Genomic DNA, 27,909 nt, shown 5'->3' on the forward strand with positions numbered 1-27,909 from the left:
TTCTAGGCTCTTGGAATGCTCTTTTGGCATAAGCATAATATTGAAAAATCATTGGCTGATTTGCCCAACTTTACCCCCTTCCCAGATGAGTGGACTGTGGAAGATAAAGTCTTATTTGAGCAAGCCTTTAGTTTTCATGGGAAAACTTTTCATAGAATCCAACAAATGGTAAGTAGATGAGGCCACTGACACCCCTTCACCCCCTGTCAAAGAGTATACATGAATGATTAGGGCCTCATACTACTGGACAAATATCCCCATGTTCAATCAAGCTGCCTTCAGAGGCAGAAACATCCTAGTGATGCTCTGTGGGTGCCGGGCTTCATTGCAGAAGTGAGGCTGTTCCTAGCACTTCCAGCTCTCAGGTGGAACTCAGCTGCCTCCCATCTCAGAAGTTAAACCAACAGAAGGATCTCTGGTGATTGAGGTGGAGCGAGCTGGGTCCTTATTTTTCTGCGTGGGGAATATTTGCATATCTTTTACATTTAGAAGTTATTTGGTAGATTCCTATTTAAAAGCTTGCTTGACATTTGTATTAATCGTGTTAAAATGAACTTTAAAAAATTAAGCTAAAAGATGTGCTAAGGACATTGGTTATGTGAAAAACGGTTCACCTTAGTCTAACTTCACAATCTTTCATTGGCCAAGCCTACTCACAGGCTTTAGTAATTTGTAAATGCTTTGCATTGAAAGTGCATTTTGTCAATTGTTTTTCCTTACCAGAAAAATGGGCTGTGTCTTAGGACATTTCTGAATATGTGAGTGTCCCTTGTTAAATATAACTAAACATGTTTGTGTTTTTAAAGATTGGCTTTAAGTCTAAACCAATTCTTCTTTGTATTTAGCTTCCTGATAAATCTATAGCAAGTCTGGTGAAATTTTATTACTCTTGGAAGAAGACAAGAACCAAAACCAGTGTGATGGATCGTCATGCCCGGAAACAAAAGCGGGAGCGAGAGGAGAGGTGAGCCTGCTGCTGGGGTGAGGGGTCATCCAACCACCTAGAGGGAAGGTGGGAGGGCTGTGCCTTCAGCCAGAGGCAGGTGACATGTGCTATTGGAGCACTCCTCCTCGGGCACTCTGCCTCACCATCCTGCTTGCTGGCAGTGAGTGGGCTTTGATTTTGAGTGCGTGGACTTTATCATATTTTTTTCCCCTACCCTTAAAAGATGGTTCCTTCTAATAGAAAGGGATCTTTTGTTTTATAGGTTGAAATTAATTTGGTATGGTAATTCAAGATTTATTTGACATGTGTATTTGGTTTGTTTAAAGAGCATACAGCTTAATAAAGGTAGTTCTAAGAGAAAAGTTTATGGGTTATGAGCGCCTACAGAAATAAATCAGAAAGATTCCAAATAAACAGATGATGCATCTCAAGGCCCCTGAAAAGAACAAACCAATTTTAAGACTAGTAGAAGGAAATTGATGAGAGCTGAAATCAATGAGATTGAGAATAAAAAAAGCAATACAAAGAATCAATGAAACTAAGAGTTGGTTTTTGAAAAGAAAAGATTTTAAGCCCTTAGCCAAACTAACCAACAGGGAAAAAAAAAGAGAAGACCCAAACTAATAAAATTAGAGATGAAAAAGAAGAAGTCACCATAGACATCACAGAAATCAAGTGGATCATTAGGAACTATTTTTGAAAACTTAAAGTATAAGTTTTCCAATAAATTGGAAAACCTAGAAGAAATGGCTACATTTCTAGATGTATGATCTGCCAAAATTGAATCAGGAGAATGTAAAAAACCTTAACAGACCAACAACCAGCAGTGAGATAGAAGCAGTAATAAAAAGCCTTCCCAAAAGAAGCCTAGGACCAGATGGATTCTCGGCTGAATTCTACCAGACCTTTAAAGAAGAACTGATGCCAGTGCTCTTCAAATTATTCCATGAAATAGAAAGAGATGCAACCCTTCCATATTCATTCTATGAAGCCAGTATCACACTCACATCAAAGTTAGATAAGGACACACCAAGAAAGAATACTCCAGACCAATATCCCTGATAAGCTTAGATGCAAAAATCCTTAATAAAATATTAGAAAATTGTATTCAATGAAATACTAAGATTGTACATCATATCCAAGTTGGTTTCATCCCAGAGATGCAAGGTTGGTTTAACATAATGCAAATCAATATCATAAAGGCTATGTACAAAAAAACCCAAAGCAACCCCATAGTAAATCAGGATAAACTGAAAGCATTTCCTTAAATCTAGAATAAGACAAGGACATCTGTTCTCACCATTCCTATTTAATATCGTCCTAGAAATTCTAGACAGAGCAGTTAAGCAAGAGAAGGAAATAAAAGGGATAAAAATAGGAAGAAATAAAATTATCAGTCTTTGAAGAAGATTATGATCCTACACTGAGAAGTTTAACAAACCAATTCAACAAAGCAGGTTATGAAACTAACATACAAAAATCAATAGCCTTTCTATATACCAACCAACAAATCTGCCAAGAAAAAAAAAAAAAAGAAAAGAAAAACGTAGGAATAAATCTAACCAAGGAAGTAAAAGACCTACAATTAAAACTATAAAACATTGAAGAACACCTCAAAAGATGCAAAGACCTTCCCATGTTCTCAAATAGGCACAATTAATATTGTTGAAAAGACCTTACTACCAAAGGCAATACAAAGAGTCAGAGCAATCTGGAAGCATCATGATACCTGACTTCAAATTATACTACAGAACTACTGTCACAAAGACTGCATGGTACTAGCATAAAAACAGATGGATGGGCTGGGATGTGGCTCAAGCGGTAGCGTGCTTGCCTGGCATGCGAGCCGCCCGGGTTCGATCCTCAGCACCACATACAAAGATGTTGTGTCCGCCGATAACTAAAAAATAAATATTAAAATTCTTTCTCTCTCTCTCCCTCTCTCACTCTCTCTTTAAAAAAAAAAAAAAAAAAAAAACGAGATGGATCAGGGCTGGGAATTGTGGCTCAGCGGTAGAGCGCTGCGGCCCTAGACAACGGGCAGGGACCCTGGTTTGATTATCAGCAACCACATAAAAAAAATTTGCATTGTGTTATAGTCCATCTACCTAAAAAAAAAAAAAAAAAAAAACAGATGGATCATTGGTACAGAATAGAAGACACAGAAACAAATCCATACAGATAGTCATCTGATCTTTGACAAAGGCACCAAAATCTCATAGGGGAGAAAAGGCAGCCTTTTTGACAAATGGTGCTAGGAAAACTGGTTATATGTAGACTGAGACTAGATCCTAATCTCCTGCCCTGCTCAAAAGTCAACTCAAAGTGGATCAAAGACCTAGAAATTAAACCCAAAACTATTCAACTCCTAGAAGAAAATATCTGGTCAGCTCTGCAGCATATAGGCACAGGCAATGACTTTCTCAGTAGAACCCCTAAAGTTCAGGAAATAATGCCAAGAGTTAATAAATGGAATGGCATCAATTAAAAAGCTTTTGCTGGGCTGGGGATGTGGCTCAAGCGGTAGCGCGCTCGCCTGGCATGCGTGCGGCCCGGGTTCGATCCTCAGCACCACATACAAACAAAGATGTTGTGTCCGCCGAGAAATAAAAAATAAATATTAAAAATTCTCTCTCTCTCTCTCTCTCTCTCTCCCCCTCCCCCTCCCTCTCTCACTCTATCTTTAAAAAAAAAAAAAAAAAGCTTTTGCTCAGCAAAGGAAACAATTAGGAATGTGAAGAGAAACCTACAAAATGGGAGAAAATCTTTAATAAATGGACAAATGAATCAAATAGGTACTTCTGTAAAGGAATACAAATGGCCAACATGAAAGGACATTAAACATCATAGCAATTAGGGAAATGCAAATCAAAACTACATTGATATTTCATCTCAAACCAGTCAGAATGGCAGTCATCAAGAATACAAATAATAATAAATGCTGGAGAGAATGTAGAGAAGAAAGAACACTTTTACCCTATTGTTGGGACTGTAAATTAGTACAACCACTATGGAAATCAGTATGGAGGCTCCTCAAAAGACTAGGCGTGGAATCCCCTTATGACCCAGCTATACCATCTCTTGGTATTTATCTTAAAGAATTAAAGTCAGTATGACACATGCATACCCATGTTTATAGCAAAACAAATCACAATAGTCAAACTGTGTGATAGTCAAGATATCCATCAACAGATGAATGGATAAAGAAAATGTGGTAAAGGGGTTGGGGTTGTGGCTCAGTGGTAGAGCGCTTGCCTAGTACGCGTGAGGCACTGGGTTCTATCATCCACACTACATAAAAATAAAATAAAGGCCATTATTTCCACCTACAATAAAACAAATGTTTTTTTAAAAAAGAAAATATGGTATAAAAGTCTTATCCAGCCATAAAGAATAATGAAATTATGGCATTTGCTGGAAAATGGATATAACCTGAGGTCATCATTTTAAATGAAATAAGCCAAACATTGAGCACAGAGTGTCATTTTTGGAGAATTCAAATCTCTGGGCCTGAGTGTAAATTGAGAGTGGAGTTAACTATGTTTTCTCATGTGGAACCTAGAGGGAAAAAGGAAAAGAAAGATTATGGGGAGGGATCTCATGAAAATTCTAGATCAGTACAACAGAAGAAAGGGACCAGGGGAGGGAAAAGGGGAGGGAGGGAGGAAGTGGGGGGTGATGTTGTCCAAATTGTGTGCGTGTAAAAATATGTAACAACAGATACTATCATTAGTACAACTATAATGCACCAATTTAAAAAATGGAAAAAAATATTAAACCGATAAACACAAAAAATACAGTTTATTTCCTCTTTCTTTTATTGTCCATTATGTGTGAGAATGAGAAGTTCTTTTTTTTTTCCATGTGTTGGGGGTGGAACTCGGTCGGGCTCTAACATGCTAGGCAAGCCTAGACACTGAGCCACACCAGCCAGGTATTATTCTAGATAGCTCATTAAGCTGCAGTAAGTAAGGGTGTGCTGAGTTAAGCTGTGTAGAACCATCTCCTCTCATCCCTGTGCTCAGCAGTCTTCTAGTATTGGCCCTGTAGGTTCTGCTCACCTCTCTCTCAGCCTCTTCCCCAAGCCTGTCTCCTCAACTGTGAACTGAAAAGGCTTGAGGCCCAGAAGGCAGTGCACACAAGGCTCTTCTCTTAGAATGATGGGACTACATGGAGGCTTTTAAAAAATTATATTTCCCACATTTTCTAGAGTATATTTTCATAAACTAATAATAAAAAATAAAATGGAAAATGAACTTTATGGTACCCAAACTTCCTTCTCAGGATAGTATTATTTTAAATGAAAAGAGAGTATCATACAAGAATACAGAGTGTCATTTTTGGAAAATTCAAATCTCTAGGCCTGAGGGTAAATTGAGAGTGGAGTTAAGAACATCTCTAAGGCTCTTTGAAGATATCAGATTCAAGCCACAATAAAACTGCTGACCTGGGTACATCTGCATGTTCTTGGACATTCATACCAGTGGATGCCCTTTTAGGGGTCACTAATCTTAGTTTTTTTGATTAAATTTTCATTTCCTTCATACGTTAGGTCTAGTGTATTGTTTATAAATGGGGTCTGGCATCACAATCAGCAGAGTTAAGTAGAGTGAATTGCTTATCTTGAGTAAGACATGGGAGCACTGGCTGACACTTGTCTGTGCTCACTTGTATTATGCTGTAGGTGGCAAGAATTGCTGTGCTCTCCTGCCCCTCTGTCGCACCGCGATGGGGACACACAGCCACAGCAGTTGCACCTGAGAGGTGGCTAACCTCCCAAGGGACCTGCCTGTGAAGTAGTGGCAGAGTCTGGGCAGGTTCCCTCAACCCCAGGCTCTTCTCGCACACTCCCCTCTGCCAGAACTGCTTGAAGCCTTGCCACTGGCCGGGAAGGGGTTGCAGGATAGTAGGTGTATTCAATTGGGGTGGATTCTGGAGGTCCAGTGGGAGGAATTGAAGCGCCTACTATCCTGCCGTCACCAGTCTTCTGTCGGTTTTCACTGGACAAATCAGGCGTGCTGCTTGACTTCTATGAGACTCATTTTTTAAAAAACAGAGTTCCTGTGATGTGCAGTGGCTCATGCCTGTAATTATCTTTTTTTAATGTGTATTTTTTTAGTTGTAGGTGGACACAATACCTTTATTTTATTTGTATGTGGTGCTGAGGATCGAACCCAGTGCCCGACGCGTGCCAGCCAAGTGCTCTCCCTCTGAGCCACAGCCCCAGCCCTCACTCCTTTAATCTTAGGCACTCAGGAATTTAAGGCAGTAGGATGGCAAGTTCAAGGCCAACCTCAGCAACTTATGAAGACCCTGTCTCAAAATAAAAAGGGCTGGGTATGTGCTCAATTGTAAAGTGCCCTTGGGGCCCAAATAAATAAATATGTTTCTCAGCAGTCTGAAAACATATAGTAATTTTATATGAAGTTTTCCATTAAATAAACTTATGGCTATGTTTGTACATAAAATAGCATTAATATAGAATAACCTTTCTTTAACTTGTTCTTGTCTTCCAGTGAGGATGAACTTGAAGAAACAAATGGAAGTAACCCCATTGACATCGAGGTTGATCAAAATAAGGAAAGCAAAAAGGAGGTATTTTTTCTCCTAGTACTTGTTTAGGGAAATAAACATATTACTACTTACACAGATAAAACCCTCCTCTCACCCATTCTACTTAGGGTATTAGTTGGATTTTTAAAATAGTACCAACTCTGCTTTATAGAACTTAGAATTTTGTTTGCTGGGAATCCTGAGTAAGGAAGCCTTATAGGAAAAGCTAGTGTTGACCAGTGGGGCTCATTTTGGTACAGTCCTCATGCCCTCTCTGAGGAGGCTAGCAGGTGGTGGCAGGGAGGCTGGGCTGCACCAAGCATCTCCTCCTGGCCCTCCTGTCTGCTGTTTGCCTAGGATCTGCCCAGGCTCTGACCATGCTGGATCCTAAAGGTGACTGAAGATACCTCAGGGAGCTGACATGGACTCCATGTGTCCTTGTCAGTCAGCAGCAACAGCACAATCCTGGGGTTGTTGCTTAATCTCTCCTAGCTTAAAAGTCATTACACAGGGGCTGGGGTTGTGGCTCAGTGATTGAGCACTCGCCTAGCACGTGTGAGGCCCTGGGTTCGAACCTCAGCACCGCATAAAAATAAATAAAATAAAGGTATTTTGTCAAACTATAACTAAAAAATAATTTTTTTAAAAAAAGTCATTACATTAGGCTGGGGTTGTGGCTCAGTGGTAGAGTGCTCGCCTAACACGCACGAGGCACTGGGTTTGATCCTCAGCACCACATAAATATAAAGATATTGTGTCCACCTAAAACTTAAGAATAAATATTTTTTTAAAACTCATTACACAATAGATTTGTAGTCCCCAGATTCAAGGGATCCACAAGCCCCTACAGTTGTATATGACGTTTACATGTTTCATATGGGTATATGAAGCCTAAGGCGTCAGAATTCCCAAGTGTTCTCTATCCCTAAAAATATAAGAACAGTTATCTTAAACATTGAAAAGCCCAGAGGACTAGACATCTCTAAACTTTGTCACAGCAGTAGTACATGCCTTTTATAGACAAAATAGGAAAATACAGGTAAACAAAGAGAAGAAAATTAAAGTGATTTTCAGTATTATCACCTATAATTGCTGCAGACATTTTAGTGACTTTCCAGACTTCTTTCTCTGTGAAACATACAGGCCCATGTTTATATATACTTCTGAATCTATTCAATTTTTAAAATAATAAAGGAGGCTGGGTGTGGTGACACATGCCTGTGATCCAAGCAACTTGGGAGGTTGATGCAGGAGGATTGCAGGTTTGAGACCAGCCTGGACAACTTATTAAGACCCTGTCTCAAAAAATCAAACAGGCTGGGGATGTAGCTGAGTGGTAGAGTGTCCCCCAGGTTTTATCCCCACTACTGAAAAAATAGTAATAATTTTTGAGAGGGATCTTACTATGTATTTTTTACCACTTTTTAAGTTTATTCTACCTTGAATTGTTTTTATGTCAAATATATTTGACACATGGCTATATAGTACTAATCCTATGATGCCTTCGGCATGGAGCTCGTTCATGGTGGGTGGGTTCCTCGTGTCCTCATTCCCCTGCTCTTTGCTATTAAACACGTTGAGTTTTGATGGTCATGTAACTGTTTGTGTGTTTAATATTTTCTGCTAGAATAATTCCTGGAAGCAGAAATGTTATGTTAAAGTGTTCCATGTGCATTTTTATGGTTTCTGTCACTATACATCACCACACAAGCAATCAGTCATTCTTTCTGGGTGGCACTTTTAGCAGTGATTGTTAGGCCTGCCCAAATAACAAGATCCCAGGGGCTAACTGAAGTAGGTTGTTTGGGAAAGGAAATTGTACTTGAACTTTTTATAAAAGCCTAAGTGGAACATTTTTTTTTTTTTAAATAAAAGGAGCATTTTAATTCTTGTTCTTAGAAACTATAAAGACTATGTACATGATTCAGAAATAGGACTGTACCAAATAGTGGTCAAAGAAGGATCGTCCACTCTATGCCTCTTCTTTTTTCTGGTCACTCAGAAATATGTTATCAGCTGTGATTGTTGTTGCTTGTTGCCTCATGTTATTTTTTTAAAGTAACTTTTTAGTTGTAGATGAACACAAAATCTTTATTTTATTTATTTATTTTCATGTGGTGCTGAGGATCATACCCAGTGCTTCACACGTGCTAGGCAAGTGCTCTGCCACTGAGCTACAGCCCTAGCCTATTGCCTCACGTTATTTTTATCCACGTATTCACCATAGTCTACCTTTTCTTCCACATAAATTCAGGACCCATTTTTTACATATTGATATGCCACATCTCTAAGGTCTGGCCAGAAAGAACACTGATATTCCATGCCATGTTGTCTTTTGGCTAATGTCACCCATTTGGTATTCTTTATTCTCCCCTGATCGACACATCTCATTCATTGCTAGAGAAAATATTGTTACTGGATTTTCCCCTTCTGCCTGTCTCAGGTCAGGGTTCTGACTTACTTACCCAAGTAACTGCACATGATTCAGAGATCTTTCAAGAACCACACTGCTGGCTATTTCAGACTCATGCCTTATAAACTGATGAAGTACCTATAATGCAGGTCTTCAAACCTGGCTTCTATTTTCTTTTTTAAAATCTAAACTTTTAGTTTCTCCTGATGCGCTAGCCTGGGCAACCTCTACTCGGGCTAGAACATTTTTAATGAATGAGAATAGTCTTGATTTTATATCAGTTTCCATAATTTATTTATATATAGCACAATTTCCAACTCAAAAAGAATCTTGGAAACTAAGTATAACATGTTATACACATGTTATTACAACATGTCCTCAGTCAGTAGGTAGTCTTTATCAGATAGCATAGTGCCTTACAGAACATCATTTACAGCCTTCTAACACTTTTACTACCATTTTCAAGAAGTCACCATTACCATCACAGTTTGCATTGTCATTTTAGCTCACTCTTTTAAAACATAAAGCAAAGCCAGGCATGGTGGCACACTCTTGTAATCCCAGTGGCTTGGGAGTCTGAGGCAGGAGGATCATAAGTTCAAAGCCAGCCTCAGCAATTTACTGAGGCCCTAAGTAACTCAGTGAGATCCTGTCTCTAAATTAAATGTGAAAAAGGGCAGGAGATGTGACTCAGTGGTTATGCTCCCCTGGGTTCAATCCGTAGTACTGAAAAATGTGATGAAACATAAAGCAAAAAGCCTGAACATGTTTTTACTTGGATCACTGTATATTACCCCAGCAAGTTGGGGTTACAAACAATTATAGAAACTTACTGTTTTTAATATGGTTGCCAGTAAGACACGGATTCTTTTGAAACTTGCCAAGATTTTGTGTTTCTAAAAAAATTAGCAACAGTCCTGTGTTTTTAAGTAATAGCACATATCTTTTTAGAGCAAGTTTTATGACTTGATCTAAAAACGAAGTGTCATCCAAAAAAATTTTTTAAATGTATAAAAAGTTATAGTTCATATTGTAGTTGTCCTCCCTCCCTCTTCATGCACACCAGGCAACTGGTCCACCACTGAGCTCGATCCCCAGCCTGTGGCAGTTTCTTTCCTAATTGAAATATTTAAAGAATTAAGGATGTTTACATGTGCTGAAGCATTTTTTTCTTTCTGTGGACATACGGCTACTGCATTACTAGAGACGGCTGCTGGGATGAAAGAGCTCCCTCTTCCTTTACCTGTCATACAGGTAAATGTCTAGGTGGCTGCAGAGCTCAGAAGAGAAGAATACATTTTTTTTTTCCCCTGTGTTACTACAGAAAGCTGAGAATGCTTATTATCAGAGACTTAAAGAAATGGGATAAGGATGTCTCTGTTCAAAAAGGAAACAGACACTGAAGTACTTAACCAAAATCCCATAGCCATGTTTGTGTCTGTTAAGTGCCTGTTAGAGCTTATAGGTGATAATCAGCAGATGGCGTGGTATGTGTCTTAGATTGTTTGCGGCTATATTAAGAACGTGCTTATTGCTACTCGTGGCATTTTTGCTTTTTGGTTTCATTCATCAAAATTTGTTTATCCTGCAGGTGCCCCCTACTGAGACAGTTCCTCAGGTCAAAAAAGAAAAACATAGCACACAAGCTAAGAATAGAGCAAAAAGGAAACCTCCAAAAGGCATGTTTCTGTCCCAGGAAGATGTGGAGGCTGTTTCTGCCAATGCCACTGCTGCTACCACGGTGCTGAGACAGCTGGACATGGAGTTGGTGTCCATCAAACGACAGGTACCCGAGTCCAGTGCTTGAGGGCGGCTTTCACCCTCCAGGTGTTGCTGCTCACAGTGGCTATTTCCTTTCCACAGATCTAAGAAATTGTATAGAAAATCTTGGATATTGACTCATTAATTTTTTTAAAATTTACTTTTAAATTGAAGTATGGAAAAAGTATGTGGACTTTAATTTATCTATGGTACATACATTTGTGTGTGTGTCTGAGTGTCTTGATTTTTAACACATGAACACTCTGCAGTGGCATATCTGGACCAGGAAGGGGACCCTCTCCTCCGAAGCCCCCGCCCTTTTCCATTTCCAGAGCTCCACTCCCTCTGCTCTTCCCTGAATCGCCTTCTCCAGGAGAGGACCACGGGTTTTGTGTTTTAAAGCCATAGATTGGGATTTTATGATTTATTTTATAACCATGTGCTGTTATTTCTTTCCCAGCGTGTGGGAGCCATCTGTGTAGTGTGGCACTGTCACCTTGTTCTGTTCTTTCTCATTGCTTAATGGCACAAAGTACCTGTTTACTTGTAGTTGTGTCAAAAAAGAAAAACAGCACACAAGCTTGCCATTCAGGGCCAGTACATGTGGTACTGGTGCAGACATTGCTTATGTGAATGCTGATGCATTGTGCATGTGTCTCTGTTAGGCACATCTCTGTGGATCCCTTTTGGTGGGACTGCAGAGTTATCACCTGTGCAGCCCTAGGTAACACACCCAGCAGTTCCCTACAGTGGGCCTGTCGGCTTACCTGAGCTTTGGTTTTCCTGCTTGCGTTTCCTACCTTCAGCACTGTTGGACTAATTGGGCTGTGTGTTAGTTTTGTTGTTGTTGTTATCGTGGACCTTTATTGGTTTATATGTGATGCTGAGAATTTAATCCAGTGCCTCACGTGCATGCTGGGCTACAACCCCAGCTCTTAGACAGCTTTTTTGCTGTGACCCGTAGACCCGAAAAGAAGAATTTTAGAGGAGGAAAAGTTTATTGGGGCTCATGGTTTTATTCCACGGACAACCAACTCCATTGCTCTGGACCCGTGGAGAGGGAAGACATCATGGCAGAAAGGTATGCTGGAGGAAAGCAGCTCAAGGATAGGCCGTCAGGAAGCAGAAAGAACTTGCTTCACCACGGACAGAATGTAAATCCCAAAGGCACATCTCCAGTTACCCTCCTCCTCCAGCCACACCGTACCTGCCTATCATTGGATTGATGCACTCACTGGCTTAAAACTCTTAAGCCAGTCATTTCACCTCTCATCTTTCTTGCACCATCTCACACATGAGCTTTGGAGTACCCCTCATGTCTAAACCATAACAGGATGTCCATCACTCTCCCTGGCCTTTACTCACTCACCCTCCCCCTATCAGTTGTGACAACAGCAACACCCCAGGCTTTGCCAGATTGCCCCTTGGGCACATTGTCCCCACTGTATCCTGAACAGCACTTTTTCTTTCTCTCCACTTTTTTTTTTTAATTTTTTTATTTTGGAGGAGGTATGTGATCAGGAATTAAACTCAGGGGCTCTTGACCACTGAGCCACATCCCAAGCCCTATTTTGTATTTTATTTAGAGACAGGGTCTCACTGAGTTGCATAGCGCCTCGCCATTGCTGAGGCTGGCTGTGAATTCGGATCCTCCTGCCTCAGCCTCCTGAGACTCTCAGGTTACAGCCATGCGCCACTGCACGTGGCTTTTTTTGCATTTATAATGGTGTTTTATCTCACTCTCTATCCTGCCTGTAGTCCCCTACTTGTTGGCCATTTAGATGTATCCTCTTGCTCACCCACTTATCCAATTTTTGTCCATTTCTTTTCTTTTGGATTGTTTTCTTCTTCATCTGTACATGTTCTTGATTCAAGTTCTGAATTGTTCTCTACCCACTCGTCTCATAAACATATGCTTCCCATCCTGTGTCGCCACATGTTAATGGGGTTTTCTGAAATTCTTTTTTCTTGGAGTGGGTGTTGGTACTGTTAGAAATACCGGGGTGCGGCAAGCAATCAAGCCCATGTTGGGAAGTAGCTCAGCAAGGCGGACTTTACTTATGCTAGAGATGTGCTCCCAAACTGGCTGGCAGTCACACCTAGGCAGGCATTGCCCCTGCTTTATCCCTAAGGCAGTACTGCAGCTTGCTCTGATAGGAGGAGCTCGGGGTTACAGTCCATGTGACTGGCTCATTTTAATAATGGGGTGGGCAAAGGGAAGGGCTAAAGCTTTAATGGCTATGACTGAGTCTTATATCATGATTAAGGCTAAATAAATACTATTTTCTGAAAATGTTCCACCGAACTTTCTATTTTTCATAGTACTGGGGATTGAACCTAGGGGTAAAGCCCCTGAGCCACATCTCCAGTCTCTTTTGGTTTTTATTTTGAGACAGAGTATCACTAAGTCTTTGAGGCTCAAACTTGTAATCGTCCTGCCTCAGCCAACTGGAATTCTATCAGGTAGTCTGTTTCTCACCTTACCTTCACTGGCTGGTGGCTTCAGCTCTGCCAGGAGCCTTTCCCCAGGTGGGAAGACATGCTCCCGCACCTCCCTAGCAGCATTGCCCACCTTTTGCACTTAGTCTGCAGCCCACCTGTATTGTTAAATGTAAGGTCGCTGTCAGGGGGTTTATAATGCAAGCATCTATTTTTTGACCAGGTACTTTTTATTGAGAAGCCTGCCCTTTCCCACTGCAGTGCAGCAGGACCTGCATTTAAATCCATGGGTCTGGTTTGAGGCTCTGTTCCTTTGGGCTGTGTGCTCATCCTTCACTAATGCATGCTATTCTAGTTTTATGTACTTTGTAAATTTATCTGGTACTATAAGTCTTCTAGTTCTTTTTTTAAGAACAATTTTTAGTTGTAGGTGGATACCTTTATTTTATTTATTCATTTTTATGTGGTGCTAAGGATCGAACCCAGTGCTTCACACATGCCAGGCGAACGCTCTACCACTGAGCCAGAACCCAGCCCATTCTTCTTGTTCTTGATTTTCCCTGGCTCCTTGTACTTCCCTAGAGAAATTTGTACCACTCTCAATTTCTAGAAAAATAGTTGCTCTAGAACTTTGTCAAGTTCACATCCTTATTGAGACTTCTGGATGAATGAACATGGTGTACCACTATATCTCTAAGTCTTTAATTTTTCTGTTTTGTCATTTCCTAGTAAATAAGGCTTATACGTCATTTGTAATAGTTTCATGTTCTTAGGTATTTGGTACTTTCTGAAGGGCTCTTGCCAAGGAAAGCATTTTAATATATTTTTTTTTTTTTTGTAGTTATTTGCACCTACCATGTAGAAAGGGCTCATCCCTTTCATCTGGTTGCATAGTACATTTAAACTGGAGATTTGGGATGGGGATATAGCTCAGTTGGTAGAGTGCTTGCCTTACATACACAAGGCCCTGGGTTCAATCCCCAGCACCATACACACACACAACAAAAGAAAAAAAACTGGAGATTCAACAAGCAGCCTAGTATTAGCCTCCCCCTCCCCCCACCTTTTTTCTCTCTCTCTCTGGAATTCAGTTCCAGGAAAGCATCAGCAAATTGTGGACAACAGTTTAGTTTGGGTCTCTGCTGCTTTTGAGTTGTTACTCTTAATATCTCCCTTGCAGGATTAAATGGGAGACCAGCTGCCACCCAGCTGAGACGTGTGGGGTCTGTGAACCTATCTTCCTTCTGGTTTAGGGAGACAGCACAGAGTAGGGCCGGGCATGCCCTGGGAGGGGAGGCAGCTCCTTGTCTTGATGTCAGCACAGCTGTGCTCTCATCTTGGGAGAATCAATTTTCCGGGCCTCTTCTTGAATGAGGAGATTAATCCTTGTGGCCTGATCTCCCGGGACCATCAGGGCTGCTGTGCAGAAGCAGTGGGGAGCTCTGATGAGAGCTCTGTTGGTCATCTTCTACAGGGAGCTTGTTTTCCTCCTGCTGAGTTGGTTCCTGGTGGTTGATGTTGTTGTATGTGGAGGAAAGGCAAAGCCCCCTGCCAGAGAGTCTGCTGAACTTCAGTACAGGAGGTAAAAATGATGCTTTGGTTTTCAGGGTCAAGAGCGGCCTTTTCTTTTTGCTTTTTGTTTTGTTGTTATTGTTTTGAGCACTGGGGACTGAATGCAGGGACACTCTACCACTGAGCTACATCCCCATCCCTTTTTATTTTTTGAGACAGGGTCTCACTGAGTTGCTCAGTCTGGGCTTCAACTTGCGCTCCTCCTGTCTCAGCCTCCAGAATTGCTGTAACACAGATGTGTGCCACTACTGGCTAAGACAGATTTTTGTAACGTGAAGGTAACTGATTGGGGGTTGACAGTTTTGAAGATGTGCAGGTTGGAGCCCAGCTTATTGGGTGAGGAGATAAGTGCTTCCATGCCACAGCCAGCAGTACTGTGGCTGCTAAGTCCATTTCTAGACTCAGTGACTGTCATTTATGTGAGGGACAGTCACTATGTGTGCCCAGGTTTGCTAGTGTATCAGGGGAACACTCACTTGAAAGTAATAGGAAGAAATCTGCTATCGCCTTGGGTAACTAAGGAGTGATTTGTCTCCAGTAGCAGGAAGAATCGGCATCAGTGGGTGCTGGCCTTAATTCATCTATTTACAGATGCTCCCAGGAATCCAGGTGCTTTTAGGTTCTCTCCTCTGCCATCCTTAGTATATTGGCTTCTCTTGTTATTGCTCCCCCATGGGATACTTTGGGAGCCATTTTGTAACCCCCGCATTTGTATTCAGGGCAATAATAAGAAGAGATGAGGTGGAGCTAACCTGTCTGTCCCTGGTAGCAGGAAGAGCAAAGCTGCCCTACCAGAAGCCCCAGCAGATTCCTGCCTGCCGGCTCCCCCCACAGTGCTTCTCCTCTTTGCTCCTAGAGAATAGCATCAGTGCCTGTCAGAAACACAGGGAGAAGGGCCCTGGGCACTCTTTGTGCTCACAGTAAGCAGAGCCTATTGCTCTGGGCCTCCTCTGGGTGGAGAATGAAGTGGTCTGACAGCAGAGAGACAGCACTGTGCACACAGAGAGGAAAAAATAAAGCTGTGCCCCATTGGGAGGTCTGCCTGAGGTGCCAGGCCACATGCCTTAGTGCTGATCACACCTCTGTCCCCTCTCTTATAAGTTAGTTGTCCCTCTGGCGTCCAGCCTGGTTGGTACAGTGTTGGCGATTAACCTCATTCTTATTCTGATTATAAACACTGGATATTTCAGATATGGAAAGTGTATGGGGACTAGAGGTATATGCTGATGAGAAGTTAGAGCTCACTTTGGGTTCAGAATTTGAGAATGTTCTACATTTAATCTCCTTATTTGGACAGGAAATGCATATTCTAAGTACATTAATCTCCTTAGAGAATGCATGTGTTTATTAATCACAGTGCAGCATGTATCTAGTTTGTGTTATCTGCGAAAAGCCAGCTCAAGTGAGGAGAGTGACACTTTCCCCTGGAGTGCCAGGGGCTGCACAGTTTTCAGGCCCTGAATTCGCTCACCATCAGCAACAGGCAACAGCTGTGTCTAGTTTGTAGCCTAAGGAGTCAGAGACACAGGGAGAAGGGCCCTGGGCACTCTTTGTGCTCACAGTGAGCAGAGCCTGTTGCTCTGGGCCTCCTCTGAGCTCTGGGCAAGCTCTGAGTCCCCAGAGTTTTGCAGGTAGCTGGTGAGTACAGGACCTTCGGGTAGCCCAGCGGCAGGATAGACAGTGCTGGAGGGCTCAGACTATCACACTGGGGACTCACTATGAGGAAAGCTCTAGGACCTGTTATTTTCTTCTGATTTATCCTTTTCAAAACACAGCGATAGAAGCAGATTTCAAAAAACCAAGATCCCTGTGCTGGGGTTGTAGCTCAGAGTGCTCGCCTAGCATATGTGAGGCCCTGGTTTAATCCTTAGCACCATATAAAAATAAATAAATAAGATGATATTGTGTTCAACTAAAAAATAAAATATTAAAAAAAAAAACCCAAGATCCCCATTTGTGGCTTTATTGTAGGGTAAATTTGGTGCACATTTGTTTTCTTCAAAGTTGTCTTTGGGTTTTAATGTGGAAAGATAGAAGTCACTGTTTCCAGTGCACTCTGGGGTATCCTAATGGCAGATGGTCAGATTCTGGTCCGCACAGGGCTGGTCTTACTTGGGTACTAATCCTACAGTGAGGAAAAATTTTCCCCCAAATACCCCCTCTTTAAAATTTTTTTAGGGAAAAAAAACAAACAAAACATGACATAAGGGCATATAAAACTGGAAACTGGTAAGGGAGCATCTTCCACTCTTGAATTTCTTTGGAGAATATCATCCTGCTTTTTCCCTCGCTTTCTTGCTGGTGTGGTAATTCAAAGATGAAAACCACAAGAGTCAGAGGTCCTCTGGTGTGGAGCATGGATGTGCCTCTGCTGGTGTTCAGGAAAGAGCACGGCCTCTGGCCTGCCTGGTTGAGGAGTACCCGGGAAACCTGAAGCAGCATGCGGGGTTGGTTTGCACTGCTTGTGCTGTCTTTTGATTGGGCGAGAGCCGTGAAAGACTGGGTTAGAGTTAGAGCAAGACTGAGGAAGAGGATAAGGTGGATAGGATAGGGTGTGGGAAACGCGCTGGCGTGCTGCTGCCTTCCGTCCCCTTTGAGGAGGCCAGTGCTTGTGGACCTAGGCAGCACAGGGTGGAGCTCTGAGAAGCTGTCACCACAGTGCTGCATGGGTCCTGGGCCTGTTCAGCCTTTATGCTGGCTGCTCTGTTACTTCAGCTCATTTCTGTGTGGTGGAAAGCCCAGAAATATCCTCTCCTTTGGAGCAGACTGCAGCTGCGTGTTTTGCTGCTCAGGTGGTCACTTGTGAGAACCAGGCACCTTCTCATCACCCTGCCTTCTTGGCTATCCCTTATCTGTTGCTCTGAGCAGATAGCTTCAGGAGTCTTGTAAGGTACCAAGTATCTTAAAGAGGACCTTTGGGACCACTTGTTTGGTCTACAACAGGGGTGAGGAATTGTTTTGCTCTTGTTTTTTTAATTATTGTTGTTGGGTGGTGGTGTTTTTGTTTGTTTCTTTTAGTAAGTTTTCATTTTTAAAATGAAAATCTCTTTTCATTCTTAGATTCAGAATATTAAACAGACGAACAGTGCTCTCAAAGAAAAGCTTGATGGTGGAATAGAGCTGTATCGACTTCCAGAGGTAGGGTTATGGAACATCATCCAGGAAGTTGTACCCACGTGTATGTGCTTAAAATGTAATGTCTGTGACATATCTCCAAAATAAACCTCTTAGAAAAGAAGGGTATGGGCACAATTTTACAATTCTCAGTGACATTAAAATTTGACAGGAGTAAATGAAAAACTCATTAAACTGTGGTAGAAACCTGCTTTTCTCTGAGTGTGATACACTAACGCTGCATTTGCATATTCAGGTCACACAGAAGTGCAACGCCCGTTGGACCACAGAAGAGCAGCTTCTGGCCGTACAAGGTATGGGCATCTTCAGAAAGTGCCGGGGTGGGGTGTGGAGGGGGTGCTGGCTCTTAATTCCCGTGGAAGATTGCTATCTCTTAGTGGGAATCATCTGTCCGTGTTCCCTGGCTGTCCTTTCTATTCTTTCTCTCCCACTTTTCACAAGTTGAAAACTAACCGGGAAGCCAGTTTTCTAAGGGTGTGAGTGTTGCATGTTAGGAGTTGCTTTTGGGCTCTGAATAGTCAGAAAGTGTAAATCCCCAAAAGATGCAGATGAAAGGTTAGGATTTTAAGGTAGGCAGTGCTCTGTACTTGGGGAATTTGAAGAGCTGTGACCCAGAGCATCCACAGCCATGGGCACTGCAGGACTTGAGCAGGTCATGTTCTGTGACATGTGATGGAAGACAGATCCCAGCTGACAGGTCCCACTGAGTGTGTGCCGGCATCCACATGGTGTGTCTAGACTCGACCGCCGTGGCTTTCCACTGGAGTGACATGCTGTTCAAAGCCTATGTTTTCTTATCAGGATAAAGGGTAAACCTCAGTTTGTGGGTTTTAAACATTGTTTTTCTCAAGTATTTGGAAAAAAAAAAAATGCTCTCTTCCATCCTTAGCCATCAGGAAATATGGCCGAGATTTTCAGGCAATCTCCGACGTGATTGGGAACAAGTCAGTGGTACAGGTGAAAAACTTTTTTGTAAATTACCGACGCCGCTTCAACATAGATGAAGTTTTACAAGAATGGGAGGCAGAACATGGAAAAGAAGAGACCAATGGACCCAGTAGCCAGAAACCTGTCAAGTCCCCAGATACAGCTATCAAGCTGCCTGAAGAGGAGGAAGAGGTGAGTGTGACACGCGCAGTCTCCCCACCACCACCCTGCCCACGAGACTCCAGCTGGTTTCTAAAGAGGAAACTTTTTCCTCTGGTGAAATCTCTTTAGGTTTCAGCTGCATTAGGCACTTCTACCTGTAACAACTATAATGTACGTGTGCTGGCGCTGGCAAGTTGTTGTCACTGTATACCTCTCCCATTCTAACTCAGAAGAAGGTTTTTAATTCTGTCCTGGTTCCCTCCAGCCATAAAATACTCCACATGACCAGTAGCTGCTTTTTTAATTCTTTAATTGTTGGTGGACTTTTATTTTATTTATTTATTTGCATATGGTGCTGAGGGTTGAACCCAGTGCTACACACATGCTAGGCAAGTGCTCTACCTCTGAGCTATAACTCCAGATCCAACCAGTAGCTTCTTCAACACAGTGAAAAGCTGTCATGGAACATATGTTGGAAATGCCCCGAGGAGTGTCTATATGGCTCAGTCACGTCTTGTGTGCTGTGAGCTGGACATGGGGCTTCTGACCCCACTGGGTGACTGCACTGACTGCAGGGGCCCCTGCAGGGTGTTTCTGCTTCCCTCTCCCACCCTTCAGTGCTGTTTGAAGCTGCTGGCTTAAATATTGATGGGGACAATTCTAGATCCAGCATCTGCCAGAACATCTAGGATGGTGGCTGAAGCCGAGCAATTTCTGGGATGGTGATTACTGATTCATCAGCCCTGTCGGCTAGGATGAGGGCAGAAGCTCTGCTGCAGAAGCCTCTGCCCCCACTGCTCCCTGCGTGATTCCTTGCGGTCTACTGCCTCACATGGCCATTCCACTGCAGTCCTCCCTCTGCTCCCAGGGAAGGTACACACAGGTCTAAGACTAGGTGATCTCCACCTGTGTGGGTTTTCTCATGGACATTACCACTTCAGGATTAATTTAGCATTCTGAAGAAAGTCACTTCCTCACCAGTGTCTTCCTCAAACCATGTAGGAATGATTTGAAGTCACCTGTTTTCTGCTGTGTGTGTTACAACTCTTTGAGAGTATATGGTGAGGACAGTGGTGTTACTAGTCTGAAGGGTCTGTGTGCCTTAGCTAGAAAGGGCTTCAAGGTGCTTCCCTCCATTAGAAAAGCACTGAAACATATTAATGGTATTAGATTCTCTAGAGCCTTTTACCAAAAAACCTTGCATCATGTGTAATCTGTAGTGTTGCCAATATGAGTGGTGCCTGAGTCACCTCGTGGTCTAGCCTGTGTCCCTGGAGCTTCATAGCATCTGGGCAAAATGAGGGTTTCTGCCTATTAGCAGTTTTTTTTTTTTTTTTTTTTTAATTGCCCCTCTAGTAACAAACCAGCTTCCCTAAAGTCTTGGACCAGGTGGAAGCATTGAAAAGTAGGGGCAGTGGGGAGAAGAATGTTAGAATTTGTAAGACTCAAAACGTTCTTCCATGAGCCTTCCAACTGCATTCTCAGGGCTGCTAAAAGCAGAAATGGTCTCTCTCAGTATTTAGAGGGCTAGCGTGAGAGATCCAAGTCCTCTTCATCAGGCAGTCAGCTCTTCTGCATATGGCTTTCTCTCCTTTTTTTAGGCCTGGTTCATATACAGACTGACTTAGAGTTACCAGGTGTTGCTGGTCCAGGACGACGTCCTTCACAGCCTGCGCCTTGTGTAGGGCATGCTTCAGAATTTCCATGTAATGCCTTTCCTTCCCCTCCCCCTTTATTTATTCGTTTATTTATTTATTTATTGCAACACTGAGCATTGAACCCAGAGGCACTCTTCCATGGAACTATATCGATTTGCTCTTTTTACTTTTTAATTTGAGATAGGGACTTGCCAAGTTGCTCAGTCTGGCCTTGAACTTGTGATCCTTCTACCTCAGCCTCTTGAATTGCTGGAATCTACTGGGCCCAGCCATGTGGTATCTTTTCCCATCCTGGTTATAGTCCATCTGTAACTAGACCTCACACCAAGCCATAGACCTTAATTTCTCTTTGATGCTTGATCTGTATACTATTTACCTAGCCTTCTTCCAAAATAAAGCATGACAAAGGAGAATGGTATTATCTGATACGTCTTTAAGGTATGATCTTTCTATCACCTTCTCAAAAGTTCTCACCCCTTGGGCCATTTAAAGAATTACCCACACAGCTGTATTTCTTTTTTTTTTTTTTGATTCCAAAATAGACATTTGTTTATTAAGGATCATTTAGTTTCTGCATACAAATCACCAATTGTTCCTCATTGGGTTTTTAAACACACACAACTTGTTCTGGGGTTGCTTCGTTTGCCCCCACTTTAAAAAATAGAGTTCTTTTTAGCGCCAAAAAGGACAGTTAAGGCAGCAGGGTGTTTCCTGGGTCTCAAGGGCTGGAGGGCTCCCATCTCCCCCTCCAGAAATTCATGTGGTAGGTAGTTTCTCAGGTTGGAAAACCTGTCCCTGAAGAAAATCATCGTGCAGAAGAATGCAAATACAGTCATCTGTGGTCAACTGTGTGCCCAACAGCTTGAAAAGAAACACCCTCTTGGTCATCAAAGACTTGCTGGTTGGTTTCGGCTACTTAAAAAAAAAANTAAACACGGGGGACCCAAGGCAATCGAAGAAGGGCGGCAGGTGGGACACCGCCTCCAGGAAGGGCCCCGTCTCTATCTGCTTGTCCGCGGGCAGCGGCTTCAGCAGGTGCTCCGCCAGCAGCGCCATTTCGGGGTCGAGGCCCGCGGTGATGCCCCAGCCGGCGCCGCGGGCGTCCACGCGGCCCCCCGGGCCGCCGCCGTCCCAGCTGTATTTCTCTAGTCCCTTTTCTTTTATACTTCTTAAAGCACCAACTGTACCCTGCCATCCCTGGATTTTTGTTTTCTATATGTTAGTTTGTAGAAGGACATTAGCCTGTAAGGGCCCACTGCTTCTCCACTTCCCAGGGCCAATGGGGACCTGTTAGAACATTGGCTGGCTGCTCACAGTGCTCAGAACCTGAGCTGTGGTAGTCTCACGCTCTCATTTACCTTATGGGACCAGCAGCTGAGGATGTCTGCTGGTATCCTGCTGCCCTTCCACCTTCAGATTTTGTATGTTTTGCAGAATATGCAGGGAGTAGGATGTTGCAACTGCAGAAGTGCAAATAACATGATGGTCTGTCAGTTGTAGATGTTTCCCCAGCTAAGAAAGGAAGGGTTTGTGCGTTTGAGATTTGGAGTTCCTTGAGGTGCCCAAGCTTGGGGTATAGGAGATAATGTTATGTCCAGCCTTGCATTAGAGAAGGGGCATGAGAGGATGCTGGAATGTCTCACTTAAAGTAATGGAATGGTGGGGTTCAGTGCTGTCACCCACAGCCTAGCCAGGGAACCTGCCTGGATCCCAGCTGGCATCCCAGGTGGTCATCCACCTGCATAAGAGAGAAACAAATGATGTGCAGAGGAACAATGAATTTGACTGTATGATCAAACTGGACAGAAGCATCTAGACTGCAGGACCCCCCAGCCCTGCAGAAGCCGTTGTGCTGCGAGAAACAGAGGTCAGCAGGCGCGCTGGGCTGTGCCAGCTCCCTTGCACTTGCCCTGGCTGGGGCTGGTTTTTCAGTTTTCATTCTCAGCATGAGGAAGTTAGGAAGCTGAAACAATTTGGAGTTTTCATTACCAATGAGGGAAAAGCTCCTGATTTAACCAACAGCCGTTCCTGTAAATTGCTGTTTCACTTGAAGGACCAGCACTTTGAGATTTTGTATTCATAGCCCCATTGCTTCCCAGCAGTAAAATACCACATTCCCTTTGGAAATCAGTTTTGAAAGATGAAGAGATGCCTTTGTAGCTTTAACAAAGATCCTGCAGCCTTCAATTCCCACCCCTTAGTAGAAACCAGGGGTTGGTTGGTTGTAGTGCCAGGAACTACAGCCTTCCCCTCGCTGATGTGCATAGCTGTGGGTAGCTGTAATTGCCTGAGTGGTCCTGCTGGCCAAGCTCCGTGCTGACCTGCCCCTGTGAAGAGGGTATCACTGTGGTGCACATGATGCAGAGGGCAAGAGTGATGCTCACAAAGGAAGAACTCGTCCAGGGTGACATGCCCTTGCCTGCCCTTGGAGTCATGCCTGCTGGCCACACACTGTTTGCTGTAGGGGTGGTTGTGTGGGCTCTCTACCCGACTTGAGCACACCAGGGTTAGCAGTGTATGTCCTTGATCTGCTCCTTGATCCTTTCCCTCCCTTTTGTCCTCCTCAGGCTGCTTCTGTCCTCGACGTCAGATATGCATCTGCCTCATGAGAAATGCTGGTAACTCTGAACACTTGGTATGGACTCCATGTTACCCAGGATATCAGGTATTACGAGACATCACCTAGCCATCTGCATCACATCTCTGTGGACAAGCAGCTATTACCAAAAAAGGCATACACTTCCAGTCCTGTGCTACATCTGCCTTAATTCTTTGCTCGTTCCTCCCTGTTGGCGCCACTTCCAGAGAGCTCCATCACGTCTCTTCCCCTGCCTCAGTGCTGGGCAGCCCACAGCCTGCACACCTCCCTCAACTCTGGGACCCACTCCCAAGATGGAGTCCTTGAGCCCCACCGATGGCAGCTCTTCTCAGTCAGCAGCTTCAGAACAGGTAGTCTTGGAAGGCCCGACTCTGTTCCTGCATGGCCTGCAGTTTCTACTTGTGCATAATGTACTTTCCAGAGTTACTGACCCTGTTGGTCTTCTAGAAAGTTTCTCTTCCTCTCTTCTGAGGCAACCACCTAAATAGCATCAGGCTTCTTTAGAAATCACAATGTATCGGCAGACTGCAGCGCAGCCTTTATTGTGCCAAGCATCTGGATGCACCTCGTGTTTCCTAAATGCAGGGTAGAGTTACAGTTTCCGAGTTTAGTCAACCTAAATCTCCCCCCTTTTTCCTTCCCGAGTGGTCAAGCTCACTCAGAGCACCTATCCTTGGACACTGTGGCTTAAAGGGAACGTGGACCTCAGTGCTTTCTGCCTTCAGCCCTCAGCGTTATAGTCCCAGGGTGGGTGCACCCACCTTTTCCTGACCCCCCACCACCACTGCCGCCACAACTCTGAGCGGCTCAGTCCATATCACTGTACCTGGTGCTCGTACACTTGGAACTGGTGCCTTCTCCTTTTGGCAACCATGTTATCGGTCCCTTTTCTGTTCAAGTGTCTTATTTAAAGTTTATTGCTTGCCAAAGATGACATCATTGAGATAGGAGACAGGGAGAGCTTCTGCAGATCCCGACAGAGTGCAGATTTTGAACGTCAGGTTAGTTCAATAAAGCATGTTAGAATAACTGGTGATGGTTTTATAGAAACTACATACGGTTTGTTCCTGTCCTCCTGGTGTGCCTGGCCTGTTGTGTGTCACTTCATGTGTCCTTTTGTGTCCTTTGTGTACTGATGTGATCACACAAACACCATCCCTTCTCTTTTAATAGCCGAGTACAGGGCAGAGAAGTGATCGATATATTGGTCTAATAAGACCAAGATGAAAAGTGGTATGTAATGCCTTTTGGTTGGACTGGGAACAAGTAACAGTTTTCTAGTAAATGTCATGTGACTTCCAGAATCACCTTGGTTCTCTACCAGACCGTGGCCTGCTGAGGCTTGGCCAGCCAGCCTGCATTCCAGCACCACGGCCAGCCAGCCATTCTGCACTAACACATGGAAGCAGCTTTTGTTGTGTTTGCATCCTTTGAATATTTTTTTCTGCTTTTAATACCAAAAAGAAAAAAAATACAGATGCTTTAAGGCATAAACAGAATTCTTAAGAATTTAAAATATGCAATTAAAATTTGATGTGTTTTGATTCCAAGCACCTTGCTTTTTTTTTTTCCTTTCCTTTCTTTTAAGTCAATTGATCATCTCTTTAGAAAGAGGTTTAGCTAGAAACCTAGTTTAGTTTGTATGTTCTTTTGGAGAAGTCTGAGGAAAGGTCATTCCAGAGGGGAGAACAGGGGCTTTCCTGGTCCTGTTCCCTGTCAGGTGTCTGTTGGGCACAGCCTGTTGTTGGGCCTGCCTTCTTGCCTGGAGACAGGCAGCTCTGACACCATCACTGAGTCCCTTTTGTAGGCCTGCTGTGTGTTTGGAGGTGGCTAAAAGCAGGGGCCAGTCAGCCTGTGCTCTGCACGGCATCTGAGGGAACATGCTGAAGCTTTCTGCTCCCCCAGCAGGAGCAATAGGTGGTGGTTGCAGTGGCAATCTCCTTCTCCATGCTCAGGCTGTCTTCCTTGAGTCCCTCCTGGTAATGACTAGAAGGATAGTAGCCCTTAGGTGACGTGCAGATGGAATGGCAATGTCCCCTTACTTGGTTCCTAGCACTGAGTGGCCTTCATCCCTGGAGAGTCACATGCTGGTGCACTTGTGATCTCAGCAGGTAAATTTGGGCTCTTTCTCCAAGGAAAAGGACGCGCTGTTTTCATTTGACAGAGGAAGGGTACTCCTTGCCTGCCATCGCTGCAGTCTCAAGCAGAAGATAGCACTGTCTTTAACTTTTTTCATTATGCTGTCTTTGCAATTATGTAAATGCAAGAAATCACTTAGCTTTCAAAGCTGAGTGGCGTGGTGTTATTTATGTGAAGACTCTTAACATATCAAGAATTAGGTGCATTGGCAGGTTGGGTTTGGGATGTGATAACTGCTTCAGATGGAATGTCACTTAAGTTTTGTGTTCTTAAAATTTATCAATGTGAATGTCATAATTATATATATTTTTGTGGAAAATTTCTCCTAAGTATAAGTTATTGTGCAAAATATAGTATCATGGACACAAATAATAGTTTAACTTTTAGTTTAGATATCCTAAAAGATATAAATTGTATTGCATATGCATTAAAAGTTTGTTTTATTTAATTTTATGTAGATGTGTAAAGTGTTAGTTAAGGATTTTTTTTTTTCACTTATTCATTTAAACACCTTGTTACTTGAATAGCGTGTTGGCTGGTCAGCAGCAGTGATTCTGTAACATAGCCCTTTCAACCGAGAAGTTACCATGCCTCAGTTGTGCTGATGAGCTTAGTGGTGGTACAGTCCAGGTGGGTGCTGGTGTTGCAGGAGCCCCAGGTCAGTGTGGCACACCTACTGGTTATCTTGGCCTGTGTGTTGAGACACTGCTTCCTTTCAATGGTTTTTGGTAGTTTTTAACCTTAAGACCCACTGATGGTCACAAGCCTCTAATCAAAAAACAAAAGTGAAAAAGTAGTCTAAAAGCTTGCGGGGCTGAACTAATTAATCAAGCAGTTCTTTTCTGTTTAGGTAAAATTTCCTCAAATATCATACACCACTCTTAAATGTGTTCATTGTCACTTTAAGTTTCAACTATTTTTATCTTTCTGAATATCAGATATACTATTGGTATAACTGCACACCAAAAATAAGCCAGCAGTGCTTTACACTGGCTGGATCCCTGCTTTTACGTGAGAAAAGGAAAGATGGAGCCAAGTCCACCAGGGGCCTCTTTTTTTTCCCCTCTCAAGCCTGTTTCTAAACCTAGTGACCCAGGAGTCAAGCTTTTAGTATCAAATGAACTTTGCCTCAGATTGACTCGAGGTAGCTCAGTCGTCAGAATCTATCGATCTTGTGCAATGCTCTTCCGCCACTCCTAGGATCTCCGCAGCTTTTCCTAATTATAGTGAAGCACAATTGCAGTAACAGTACAGTTCAGAACAAGGAAGGTCAGGACAGTCTATGCATGTTGTAAAATAATGAGTGTTTACAGCCACCTTCTCCTAAAACAAAAATTTATACTGGAGTGGATAGTATTCCATTATGTAGACTTACAACTTTGCTAAGTGCTTTTTAGATTGCTTAAAATTTTTTCAAGATTTTAAAAGATGTATAAGGTTAAGTGTGCAAATATAATGGAAATGCTGTATATCTTTTGAAGTGATAAAATCCACGTTGGAATTTTAAAGAAAATATGTTGTGATAATGCTGTTGTAAGTAATATTTTCATGTCTCTTTTTGCCTGTTTTCTATTTCAGCACATTCATTGTGGTGAATGTTCATAGCATTATAATTGCTTAGCCATTGGATGATAACATTTGTTAGTGGAAATTGGAAGATTTATTTGTGAAATTCTGCAGAATTCATTTTTCTATTTCCAATATTTGCTGAAGTTAAATAAAAATTTTCAAGCCATTGATGTAATAAAATATGAAACAAAGCAATTTTCTGGATCCCCATTTCCACCATCACATAAAGTGGGTATTCTTCCCTTTCAAGCAGGCCTTGGCATTTCTGAATGTTGATTTCCCCAGTATTAAACCCTGTGGGTACTCAGCCAGGGGTCACTTGCCTTTAACCTTGGCTCTACCTGAACTGTGTGATAATCTTTTGGCTGCACAGTGATCTAACAAGTGGTGTCAAGTGGAGTGCATGAGTTCATAAAATTTGCAGTAGTTGAGGCTTAAATGTAAACGTCGGGTGAGTTTTTCAGCTTGACCAGGCTTTGACCTGCCGCCTGGAAGCTGGGCTCCATGGGGTCCTTAGTCTGTATAGTGAGGAGGCCAGACTGCCTTCTTTGTTTCCTCGGGTCACTGGGCTCAGCCCCCTCTTGAGTGGCATGCAGAACGCTTCCGTTCCTGTGCTCTTCCCTCTTTGGGCTGGAGTGGTGGGTCTGGCTGGATGGCCAGTTGGTCAGCTTTCTGTCACCGCAGCATACACCTGAGTCCATCACCTACAGAGAGAAGAGGTTGCTTGGGCGGCCTCAGCCCATGGTGGATTGGCCCTGTTGCTTTGGACCTGTGGTAGCACATCACTGCAGGGAAGTGTGGCAGAGCAAAGCTGTCACCTCAGGGCTGTGGTGCAGAACATATAAACAAAACCAGGAAGAGGGGGGGTGGAGCCCCGGTCTCCTCCACACTCATGGCCCTAGGGACCTGAAGACCTCCTGCTAGGCCCCAACCTCTTCATGTTTCTACCCCCTCCCAGTAGCGCCAGTCTGAGGACTGAGCCTTTTACATGGGCCTTTGGGCAACACTGAAGTTCCAGCTACGTAGAACATTACAG

At 43.2% G+C, this 27,909-nt stretch overlaps 1 protein-coding gene across 2 annotated transcripts in view; it reads left to right on the top strand.

Moving 5' to 3' along the window:
- The window catches only part of Rcor1 (REST corepressor 1), a 56,332-nt gene extending 29,271 nt beyond the window's left edge, over positions 1 to 27,061 (top strand). The window contains exons 3-10 of one of the 2 annotated variants that reach the window (XM_015488711.2): positions 7 to 168; positions 846 to 964; positions 6,463 to 6,541; positions 10,504 to 10,698; positions 17,745 to 17,822; positions 18,055 to 18,112; positions 18,709 to 18,938; positions 23,134 to 27,061. In XM_015488711.2, the coding sequence (XP_015344197.2) occupies positions 7 to 168; positions 846 to 964; positions 6,463 to 6,541; positions 10,504 to 10,698; positions 17,745 to 17,822; positions 18,055 to 18,112; positions 18,709 to 18,938; positions 23,134 to 23,175 (963 nt within the window). In that variant the 3' untranslated portion in view covers positions 23,176 to 27,061. The remainder of the gene's footprint in view (positions 1 to 6; positions 169 to 845; positions 965 to 6,462; positions 6,542 to 10,503; positions 10,699 to 17,744; positions 17,823 to 18,054; positions 18,113 to 18,708; positions 18,939 to 23,133) is intronic. The other variant, XM_048799378.1, reaches the window with a different exon arrangement.
- Positions 27,062 to 27,909: the final 848 nt, after the last annotated feature.

The sequence above is a fragment of the Marmota marmota genome, unplaced genomic scaffold, assembly GCF_001458135.2.
Source record: "Marmota marmota marmota unplaced genomic scaffold, marMar, whole genome shotgun sequence".
NCBI lineage: Eukaryota > Metazoa > Chordata > Mammalia > Rodentia > Sciuridae > Marmota > Marmota marmota.